Below are 11925 nucleotides of genomic sequence, written 5' to 3'. Positions count from 1 at the left end.
ACGCGGTTGAACGGGAAGTGGGTTCGGAGCGGGGCTTGGGGTCAGCGCTGCGGCTGCGGAGTGGCCGGGGTGGCGGGGACCGGCCCGGGCGGCGGGCGAGCGGGGCGAGTGGGGCGAGCGGGGCGGGGCGGGGCGGGGCCGGTCCCTCCGCCGCCGCCGCCGCCGCTGCCGCCGCCGCCGCGAGCCCCAACCTGCCCGGCCGACCTGGCGGCGCAGTCTCGCGGGATCGCCCAGCTCTCGCTCCCCGCGCGGCCCCGGAGGCGGTCGAGGCCCGGACGCTGCCCCCCTCCCCACCCCACCCCACCCCGTCCCCGCCCGGGCCGTGTGAGGTGGCGGGGCCGCGCGACGCCGAGGGAGAGCCGCCCGAGGTGAGGCGTCCCCGGCCCGGCCCGACGGCCAGCAGCGGCCCGGGGCTGGCGCCGCAGGTGCGTCCCCTCCGGGTCCCCGCGGGCCCCCGGGACGCCGCTGCTCCGCTGCAGGCCGGGGACAGGTGCCCGGGCACGGGGCAGCGGGTTCAGGGGAGCCCCCACCCCGGGAGCGGCCGACGGAGGGTTTGCACCGGGTGGAAGGCGGGGTGAGGAGGGCATGGGGTGGGCGCACTGAAGGGACGGTGCCGAGGGGAACCAGCCCAAGGGGATGGATGGCACTGGGAGTCTCCAGGCCGGCCCACTCTTCCTGGAGCACCCGGGGCAACCCGGCCAGACAGATGGGCCTTTGGGGGAAACAGGAAAAGCGTGTCCGCAGAAGACTGCTATTGTAGCGTGCTGACCCTAGGGACTCCCACTGGGCTTCAGTTTTCCCCACTTAGAGAGACGACCAGGGGACCCCTGGCTGCGCGCCTCTCTGCCTTACGTCTCACCACCCCCCCCCCCCCACCCCGTCCCTTTTCTCACCTCCAGCCTGCTCGTCCCACGTCTCTCCTTTGCCCCGCGTTGTTTCATCCTAACCCCCCCATCAGCACTTCTCCAGAAGTGAAGCTTCCTTAGCCAACCGATACATTCCATGCCAGGGCAGGTGGGAACGGAGCTGGCTAGGGTGGACGTTTGCCATAATTTTTTTTTCCCCCAGTGTCGATCACCTCTAGAATGAAGTTCGGCGTAAATGTCAATGTGTGGCAAATGTGGCTGATAACGCACTTTGGGGTTGTTTTTACAGCAGTTGACCCAGAACTCATGTTCAGGAAACACGGCTTCCTTCAGAATGGTCAAAATAATGGCATGAGGCGTTTTGGACCTTTTATCTCCCAGTGAGAATCTTCTGATGATGCAAGGACTTTGAGATTTAATCCAAGCCATGTGGTAAAGTCGGGGGGTCTGAAGAAAATGGAAAGGCCCCCGTTTCTGTGGCTGTGCCTTTTCCTGCCCCTGGTAAGAGGACACAGCCTGTTCACCTGTGAGCCAATCACTGTGCTCAGATGTATGAAAATGGCCTACAACATGACCTTCTTCCCCAACCTGATGGGCCATTACGACCAGGGAATCGCCGCTGTGGAAATGGAGGTCAGTGCTTCCGAGGCCTTTATCGAAAATTGCTTTATACGTAGTTTTTTTTTTTTTAAACTATTATTTTATCTTTTCTTTTTCACAAGTCATTTTATAAAATTACTTTTGAAAATTAAATCCTACCCCACTATCATATTTTGTGTACAATTGGGGCCTCTAGTTAATTCGCTTAAAGGGAGCGAATTCGCTTAAATCACAATGAACAGTGATTACAGGTGATTAGATATTTTGCTTTTCTGAGTTTTGGATGGTTGTGTCTCTAAAATGGTGAATTCTGAATTCTTTTAATGGTTGACTGAGTGTATAATCTGTATTGCTTGAGCTAAAATTGAAGAAACTTACATGTTTTTTTAAAAAGTACTTGTCATTTGGTTTAGTTTTTTCCAAAGCAAATAAATTATTGAAACGTTTTGGCGTTAAAGATAATGTTTTACTGAAAAGTGACTTTTTCAGGCATAGCATTTGAGTATGGTTTTTTTTTTTTTTTTTCTGTAAGTTCCTTGTGAGCAGAAACCCCACTGGTAGGGTTAAGGACAGAGTGACTCTAAAGATTGCCTTAGGTGCCTCAGTTACCTGCCTGTCTCTGGTTTAGAGATATGCAGATGTCTCAGGGAGGTGTGGGAAGAAAGAGCTACCTGTAGAGACAGGAACCTGCCCTGCCACACAGATCTGTTAGGTTGATAAGTTTCATGAAGGAAAAAAAGAGACAAGGGTGTTGTTTTTGTAATCTCTCTAGAAAAGCTGAAGGCAGTAAAGGGTTTTCCTCAGGCTGCCTCTAAGAGACGAACCCGCAGAAATGTAACTAGATAGGACATTTTAACGTGGCTCCATTTGCTGCTTTGAAGGTCTGCCATTGTCTTGCTGCCTCACTCTAGACTCCTGTCTGGGTAGGACACTTTCTAAATACTAAGATATCATTTTAGAAGATTTACAGGTTACAGTATTGTAATCTCTCAGGGGTTTTTCCAAACCAATGCAAACTCTCCTTCCCTTTCGTCAGACGTGGAGAGGTCACTGAGGACTGATCACTGCCCCTCTCAAATGCAGCAAGTTCTCCCACTCTGCTACACCCTCCACCCTGTGAGGTGTTCTTTGAACACTCCACAAACGATGCGGGGAGACTTCCATTGGTTAAGCAGAGCCATAGTATGTAGTGGGAATACCATCAAGCAATAATTACAGCCTTTGTTCTTGCTTTCAACGATGACAATGTTTTACAACCCATTTTCCAGTGAGTTTTTTCAAGCATTTATTTTAATCCGGCTTCCTCACTGTGTTTAGCTATGTACATTTTAAGTCTAAATGTTGACAGTGACATATAAATCCCTAACATTTACCCCGAGTTCCTTCATGTTGGGTGGCAGGGAAGGCCAGGATACACTGCTATTTTAAAGGCTTTTTGAAGACAATAACAACTGGTTTCTGTCACATGCACTTTTTATAAAGACAAGTGTTTGTTTTCTACCTTAAAAAGTTGTTGTTTTCCTCTCCTAGCTTCTTTCCCAGATAGTTTCAGTCTGGACTCCCTCAAGAAGGGTTTTTGCTCTTTATTCGAGTACTGACATTACCATCTCTCCCTGTATGATCTCCACAATACCAAGCGCTCCTGGCCTTGGGCCTGTCCAGGTTTCCTGTTACATTTCCAGGGAATTAGTTTTAAGATACGGACTGAAGAATTTCATGGCGGTCATGGCAGCCACTTGTTCCTTCTTCTTTTCTCGTCTTTTTGCAAAGACTTTTTATTTTGAGACAGAATCTTGCTTAGTTGCCCTGTCTGGTCTTGAACTGTCTCTGTAGGCCAGGCAGACCTTAAACTTAGACACCTTCCTCCTTTTCCTCCCAGGAGCAGAGGTTAGAAGTCTGCCAGTGGCACAGGATTTCTTTTCTTTTTTAGTGACCAGGGTCTTCTTGTGTTTTCCAGACTGGCCTAGAACTTGCTGTCTATCCTGGGCTGCTTTTGAGTTCATGATCCTCCTGCCTCCATGTTCTGAATGCTAGGATTATAGGCACTTAACACCATGCCTACTTCAAATGTACTTTCTTAGCTTCCAAGAATTCCATGTTAAGTCAAGAGATTTATCTTATTTCTCTCTTTTAAAAATTAATTTTTTATTAATTGTATGTGTGTATATGCACAGTGTGTGTGTGTGTGTGAGTGTGTGTGTGTGTGTGTGTGTGTGTGTATACACACATATTGCATTCTTAGTAATATGTTACCTAGGCTGCATCTTACTTACTTTCTACGTGAATTATTTATGTATTTGTGGGTGGCATGAAGAGGCAGGACAGAGGAGTATATTGGGTGTCTTTATTGCTTTCTGCCATATTGCCTTGAGATACGGTCTCTGATTGTACTGGAATCTTACTGTTTTGCCTAGGCTGTCTGGCCAGCAGGCCTTTGGGATCTACCTGTCTCTGCCCCCATTGCTGGGATTACAGGCATGTACAGCCATGCTCAGCTTTTTATTTGGGTGCTGGGAATTCGAACTTAGGTTTCCATGCTTGCAACTCTTACTGCTTGTGGTGGTTTGAAAGAGAAAGGCTTTTTTTTTTTTTTGAAAGAGATAGGCTTATATGTGTGAATACTTGATCCCCAGTTGGTGAAACTATTTGAGAAGGATTAGGAGGTGTGGCCTTGCTTAGAGGAGGTATGTCACTGTGGGGGGCTTTAAGGTTTCAGAAAACTGACACCTTCCTCAGTGTCTCTCTCTGCCTCCTACTCGTGGATCAGTATGTTGGCTCTCAGCTACTGCCTTGCCTGCCTGCCTGTCATCATGCTCCCACCATGATGGTCATGGACTCTAACCTCTAACCATAAGCCCCAAATAAACTGTTTCTTCTATAAGTTGCCTTGGTCATGGTATTTATCATAGCAATAAAAAAAATATCTAAGACACTCTTTGCGCCATCTCACCAGACTCTGAATGTGAATTAAAAATTTTTTTCATGGCCCGGCGGTGGTGGCACACGCCTTTAATCCCAGCATTTGGGAGCCAGAGCCAGGCGGATCGCTGTGAGATCGAGGCCAGCCTGAGCTACAGAGTGAGATCCAGGACAGGCACCAAAACTACTCTGAGAAACCTTGTCAAAAAAATGTATTATTTTTGAACTATATGTATGTGCATATGTTTGTGTGAAAGTGTTGCATGTGAGTGTAGGTACCCTCAGAGACCAGAAGAAGTCATCAGATCCCCTGGAGTTGGAATTTCGGGCTGAGCTATTGGACTTGGGTACTGGGAACTGAGCTGCGGTCCTCTAGAAGAAGCAGCAAGCACTCTTTACTGCTGAGCTATCTCTCCAGCTCCACCCTGCCCCAGCATGTGAATTTTGTTGTTGTTTTTGAGACTACATGACTTTTTCTGGCTTAGAACTTGGTATGTTGACCAGGCTAGCCTCTAACTCATAGAGATCCACCCACCTCTGCCTCCGGAGTGCTGGGATTGAAGGCATGGACCACCAGACCCCACTCTATATGAATTTTTAGTCAAATTTGTCACAAGTCAAAAGGATCTGACAGGGATATCATGGCTCTTCAATTTTGCTTCAGAAATTGCTTGAAATAAGATATTTCAGTTTTTCCACCTCATTTTATTAGCTAAGCATAAGGTCATATGTATTACAAAGAGTTAAGTTATGACTCTGAGTAGTAAGTTGGCTTTGTAATAAAAGGATGTTGTGCAATTGAACTCTCCCTGATGGGAGAACAAATGGCGGCTGGTTTTCCATTATGTTTCTTTTGTTTTCTATCAAGAGCATCGCTTTAGAACTTAGGAGGTTGACATCCTGTGAGAAGCTGATTTCATATGCTAGGACTGAGGTTGGTCTAGGGAAATGGAAACAGGAATATTGTATTATTCTTTGTTAGAAGTCCAGGCTGAAACCGAGTCATGTGTTGTGTTTAGACCAGCATGTGGCCGTTCTGCTTTTAAACAGTTTAAAGGAAGTAAGCCACAAAAATCTTCCTTTTCATTTGTTAGTATGTACTATTAAAGTGTCGATATTCAATTAAAAATAAAAGGAATGGACAGATACTGGATCAACAGACTTCTAAGAAAAAAATGTTTCTATGTAGAGTAACTTTTTTAGACATTTGCTTTTTTGTGCTTTTAGAGGAATCCAGTGGACTCTGTCCTGATATCATTTACCGCCTCACTTCATTCTTAGACCCAAGTCTGTAAAGGAGAGCAGATGTTTAGTGTGGCCCCGCTACTTTGCTTTAGGGTGTACTAGGTAAAACAGCTGTGGTTCTCCCACAAGTAATATAGGGGTTGTAGAGGTGAAATAAATAAACACTTGAGAGTGTTCTCTGTCAGAAGTATCGTAGCTGCTCTTTTAAGCAGAGACCCACAGCTCACCTTCCCTTGGGATGTTGTGTTGTAGATACAGAGAAAGGCCCCCGACTGCTTCTGGGTCTACTGAGTAAAAGGAGACCCCATGTGAACAGAAGGGTCTGTGACTAGGCACAGAGCTCCCATTTGTGTCTGGCTCCCCTGAGTCTAGGATGCTGTCAGTCATACTCTGTGAAGAGCCTGTCCACAGAGGGAAGACTGTGGTGGTTATTTTCTTTCCTTGAGAATGTGGAATGCAGGTAGTAATACATTTTATTTCTCCATTTGTGTATTTATAATGTATTTATTAATATTTACTGATGGTATACCTGAATGTATGGTTTTCTCAGAATTAGCTTTCCGTGTTGGACAGTTGCCTATCTAATATCAACCAGTAGGATGCATATTTTTCCAGTTTTCCAAAGGAAATAAATTAAATAGTATAATGCTCCCTGCCGAGAAATATTTTTCAGATCCATATGGAAATGTGCATTTTTAATTTCTATTGTTTGGAAGCTTCACTTTACATTTGTTAAAGAAGCTGACTAGCCTGAGATTGAACTCGTTGATAAAAGCAAGTAAAAGCATTTGTATCACAGCAATACGTAATAGATTGATTTTCTTAAAGAATTCCTCTAGACCACGCATGTTGGTACATACCTTTAATCCTAGCACGGGGGGATGCAGAAGCAGGAGGATTTCTGAGTTGAGGCCAACCTGGTCTACAAATCAAGTTCCAGGGCAGCCAGGGCTACACAGAGAAACCCTGTCTTGAAAAACAAACAAAACAAAACAAACCACAAGAATTTTATGCAGACTTTTATAACCACCGTGACAGTGTTTCCATTTAATTAGCATTTGGGGACCTTCAAGAGTTCATTGTTCCTTTTCTCCCTAAGGTCTGTCACTTTCTTTATCAGTCTCTTTGCAGATTTCTTGATTGTCACTCAATTCTCATCACTGTCACTAGACATCGGCTTCCTTTTTGGTTCCCTTTAAAGCAGAAGTGAAGCCTTGCTCACTCTGTGGGCACTACTGAGTGCGACCGGGAGTAGGGAGCATACGTTCTGAAATGAAAATCAGATGCTTGGCTGCTACCAACAGGATGCTGATCCGTGCTTCTGTGAAAGGATAAATGTTCTTCAGCACTCTCCGCGACAAAGCCAGCCATGGTGCCCCAGGACTGCTCTGCTTAGGCTTCAGAAGAAGTCTGACACCTTCCCTTCTCTCGGCACCTCAGTTAGACATTCTAACGCACACTTTTCAGAACTTCTAGTACTGAACCCCAGGCCCTTTCCCCGTATACTTTACTGAGACTAGCGGGTATCCATCCATTCAACAAATTATTTGAGTGCATAGATCAATAAATAACCAGAGACACCGGTCATACAATATTGAATAAGAGCGACCTCCGTGCTCTCGTGGAGCATCAAAGAAATATAAAACAATCTATCTGGTTTTGCCTTACTGTTTTCCATTATAGTTTTCAGTAAAGGTTTATATTCTTAGATTGCTCTTTGCCCACAGCTGCTCATTAAACGAAATAAACATTTAGAACTATTTTAATATTATTTTGCTCTGATCAGTGATTCATTTCTTTTACATGCTTTTGATTATTTGCACTCTGTAAAGGAGCCTCCTTGGGATTTTTTGTTTGTTTGTTTGTTTGTTTCTCTTCCTAAGATAAGGCATCTGGACTAGTGAGGGAGGAAAGAATTGACTAGTATAGCGGTGGACAACTTATTTAACAGACAGATGAGAAGTGGGGCCCAGCTCCAAGGAAGTAAGCTTCAGTCAAGATGCTGGTGGAGGAGGAGTCTACTTAGGAGAACTGCACATAGAATTCCATGGAGGGCAGATGCTTACTGGAAGGGATCCAGGGTCTTAACCTGGCAGTGCATAGCTGCGTGGTCCATCTGGATGTGGTGCCATATTAAGGGCTTTAGACTGTTGGCTTCTCTGCTTTGGGCATCTTGACCACTCAGCGATAGCCAGGCCAACCTCAAGGGAAGTCATACTATTGAATTTAGATCCCCTTCCTGCTACTATGACCCCGTTGTTCCAGGGCCTAACAATCAAATCTTGAATAATGAGAAAACAAAACAAAACAAAAACCCGATTCTCATCCAGAGTGGATATTTAGTCTACATGGTTGAGAGTTTCCTCTGCGTTGAAACCTTTTGGCTTGTATTCACACACAGCCAAACCACTGGATATTATAGGCTCCTTTTGGAAAAATGTGCTTACATACTGCTTTTCCAGATTTCTAATCACAAGTTCTCCTGTCTTCCTCTTTAAAATAACTGTGTGGGGCCAGCGAGATGGCTCAGCAAGTAAAGGTGACTGCCACTCAGCCTAGTCAGAGTGGATCCCTGGGACCTACATGGTAGAAGGAGAAAACTAACTCAGAAGTTGTCCTCTGACCTCCACATGTGTGCTATGGTTTATGTCACACACACACACACACACACACACACACACACACTCACACACTAAATTTAAAACAAATTCTCTTTTAAAAATATCCCTATCTGGTTATGCTATTAGTCATATTCTATCAGTGTAACTTCTTATCTCAAAGTATCTTCCAACTGATAATGTTTATAAGACACAACAATTAAAATTCTGTTTACTTAGGGCTCTCTCTGAATAAAGTTAGCATGATACAGTAGTTCACTCTTGGCTGGGCCAGCTTGTTTAAGCTAGACTGTTACTGGTCCTCTTTTGTCATTTAGTCCAAGGGAATTCTCCAGGAGGCCATAGTGCTGCTGCTGCTGTTGTTTGTTCTGTGGGGCTGGTGCTTGGATGCAGAGCCTTGGGCATGCCAGGCAAGCTGTTCAAACTTGAGCGGCACCCCAGCCCATCAGTGACGTTTTAGGACAAAACAGCAATATGGCAGAAGTAGATATTCTAAGAACTTGAGCAATATGCTTATAGTGCTGCCCCATGTCTTTAAGACATGCTTAGCCACTTGAAGATGGAATGCCTTTGGGTACACCTGACGTCATGAGTAGGTGAGTTTGATAGCTCCTCGTTCATGAGAAGTGACTTAGGTTGGTGACCTAGATGTTATTTAGATTTTCTAGATATTCCATTGATTTGTTCAATCCCTATTAGGACCAGTACAAACCAAGGTGGAAAGTGCCTTTAATTCAGTAGAATTAAACCCATTTATTTGCTCTAATGTGTTACCATGGATCTGGAGCATAGGTCTATCTATGACCTCATCAGTTTTACACCCTTAATATAATGGGCTGGTCTGACATCTGTGAAATGGTGATGTGGGTCTCTGGCAGGGAAATTGAGATGCAGAACTGAAGAACTGGTTCTCATCTGAAGAGGTTATCAAGTAGATCTCTGGTCCCAACCCCAGTTCCCAAATCAGTAGATCTGAGATGGATGGCGAATCTGCATCTCTAAGAAGTTCATGGGAGTTGCTGGTGCCATTGATCTAGGGACTAACTACTCTTTGAGAATTCCTTTCAAGGCAAGTTAGCCTGGACGTACCACTGGCCCGTCTGTATGTGCTAAAGAGCACTGGCCAGATTAGAGCTGCATACAGGTGCCATGGCAACACTGATTTGTTGTAGTAAGGAAACTACATCTGGAAAAGAACCTTACCCATGCATTTGGGGTTGCTCAAGACAACTACTAAGAACACATCTAGTTCCCTAGGATGTTAAAATGGACAAGTAGCAGGGTTACTCGTTTTGATGGTGTCACTAATCTCAGAGAGCCCTATTGATCTACATTATTGATTTTTTTAAAATTTTCTATCACGATAGAGAAAAGACCTCTTACTAGCTTGTGTTTGGCTCTTCCTCCCATGGTATTGTTTGTAGAAAACCAAGACAGTGATTGTACTTTTGCTAGATACGGCTATGTAAGACATACACATAGAGGTTTTACAGGTGACAGTGGGTTGGCTTTGTCCAGCCTCCAAAAACCCCGTTTCTGAAGCTAGCATGCCAAATCTAGATTCTCTGAGAAACAAGCCCATATTCTTGTTGTTTTTACTTTTTGGCTCTTTTGGGGGGCCCACCACCCTGCTTCCAAATAAATCACACAGATTCTAATTTTTATTTAGGAATGCCTGGCCTTAGCTTGGCTTGTTTCTAGCCAGCTTTTCTTAACTTAAATTATCCTTTCTACCTTTTGCCTCTGGGCTTTTGTCTTTCTCTATTTTGTATACCTTTCTTTACTTCTTCCTCCGTGGCTGACTGTGTAGCTGGGTGGCTGGTCCCTGGAGTCCTCCTCTTCTCCTTTTCTCATTCCTTGATCTTTCTCCTCCCAGATTTCTCCTCCTATTTATCTTCTCTTCCTGCCAGCCCCACCTATCCTTCCTTCTGCCTTGCTATTGGCCATTCAGCTCTTTATCAGATCCTCAGGTGTTTTAGACAAGCAAAGTAAAACAACTTCACAGAGTTAAACAAATGCAACATAAAAGAATGCAACATCTTTGCATCATTAAACAAATGTTCCATAGCATAAACAAATGTAACACATCTCAATTAATATTCCACAACACATATTGGTATATAAAATTGTGTTCCTTTTTTCTATCTTTTCCTGGCCCCTCAGAAGTAAATCTCAACAGTGTCTTGCAACTAATTTTAGCTTTTTGTTTTTGGATTTTGTTTTGATTTGACCCTCACAAATTATGCCGGAATGGAGCTCTTGGTTGAAGCATTAAAGAGTGATGGGGATGGAGCAGAGGCAGTTTACTTTCTTCTTACAAAGTAAAACTTGCCAAGAAGGAAGATCTTGCCTCAGAGGCTGTGGGTTTAGAGTGCTGCACGGAAAGCCCTCTGGCCTTGTCACCATCCCCATTGGAGCTCTGGGTCTCACTGCTTCCTAACCCTGTCACTGTGTGATTTCTGTGAAAGAAAGGCACGCCCAGCTGACAGAGATTGACAGCCTGCAGGATTAACTGTGCGTTCGGTTTCCAGCCTCTGCGGCTCTCAGTCCTTTTTAAATTTCGTGTTTAGAGTCAAGAAATGAGAGTGCTAATCATGCCGTCCTCTAACTAAACACGCCCTTAGAGCCTTTACTTCACACACCATCTTCGCGGTCTTCGTTTCGCTGTGTAGTTCTCTGATGGCGGCTTTCAATTGATTCAGAAAGATCTGTTCTTTCCTTCATAGGAGGGATCTTTCTTAGGTGTACTCAGGATCCAAGAGATTGCAAGACTCATTTAGTCTGTCATTTATGCCCCATATGTTGCCAGATTTTCATCTCTAAATGGCAATAGGATGCTTACTGCTTTTGGCCTCCAGTTAGGCTGGAAACTCATTTCTAGAATTTGTTCCATTTCCTGAGATCATTTACAGTCCATTCTTTGTGGAATTTCCATACTAGTTAGTCATGTTGGCTGGTTTTAGGGGGAAAAATGGATGGAGCTTCAACAATATATAGACTCCATGACGAGGCTGGCAAAATCAGATTCAGATCTTGGGGGTGGGGGGCATGAAAGGAGCCAGAACATAGATAAGATCATGCCAGAGGATGTTTGTCACCATGCCAGGCCTTTGGCACTACAGAGATGGGGTTGATCTCACCGCAGCCATCTCACCTAATCTATTTATATCTCTCTTTTGCCCAGTTCCTTCCCGAGTCATATACCTAAGGCATCCAAATGGCCAGGCCTGTGAGTTTGTTGCCGGAATGCCTCTCTGTAACCTCCCTCCTTAGCTTCTCTAACATCTCCCCTACTTTCAGATCCCCAAAGTGGAACTGCTGAGTAGACGGAGAGTAAATGTTGATGCCAGAGCTCATGCAAGACAGAGTTGCCTGCCAGAAGCACGTTTTGTTGTTCAGAGGTTAGCTTTGCTGGTCATGTCTCTGTTGCTTTTCATAAACTCTTGAGCTATCATGAATGTCCTTAGAGGTCGTCTAGGAATCTTCTCTCATTTCACTCTGAGAATACCTTGAGACTCAGAGACAGAAAATTGTCTTGGAAGGTGACAACAGGTAGTTCAACAGTATGTAGAATTTAGTAAGAATTAAAGTACTGGTAGTATATCCTATTCATTAAAAGATCGTGTGAAGTGGCCCCCTGTTCTCGTTCTCATTGTCTGTTTATTCTATTTCAGCTG

At 44.7% G+C, this 11925-nt stretch overlaps 1 protein-coding gene across 1 annotated transcript in view; it reads left to right on the top strand.

Annotated features, from left to right (window-relative positions):
* Positions 1-1159: 1159 nt before the first annotated feature.
* Positions 1160-11925, top strand: part of Fzd6 (frizzled class receptor 6) — a 34170-nt gene continuing 23404 nt past the window's right edge. Inside the window, exon 1 of the mRNA XM_059247863.1 lies at positions 1160-1499. Within this exon, the coding sequence (XP_059103846.1) occupies positions 1323-1499 (177 nt within the window). The 5' untranslated portion in view covers positions 1160-1322. The remainder of the gene's footprint in view (positions 1500-11925) is intronic.

This window comes from Peromyscus eremicus, chromosome 20 (assembly GCF_949786415.1).
Source record: "Peromyscus eremicus chromosome 20, PerEre_H2_v1, whole genome shotgun sequence".
In the NCBI taxonomy this organism is placed as follows: Eukaryota; Metazoa; Chordata; class Mammalia; order Rodentia; family Cricetidae; genus Peromyscus; species Peromyscus eremicus.
The sequence above is the reverse complement of the archived record's forward strand: the minus strand, read 5'-3'. Positions and strand labels throughout refer to the sequence as shown.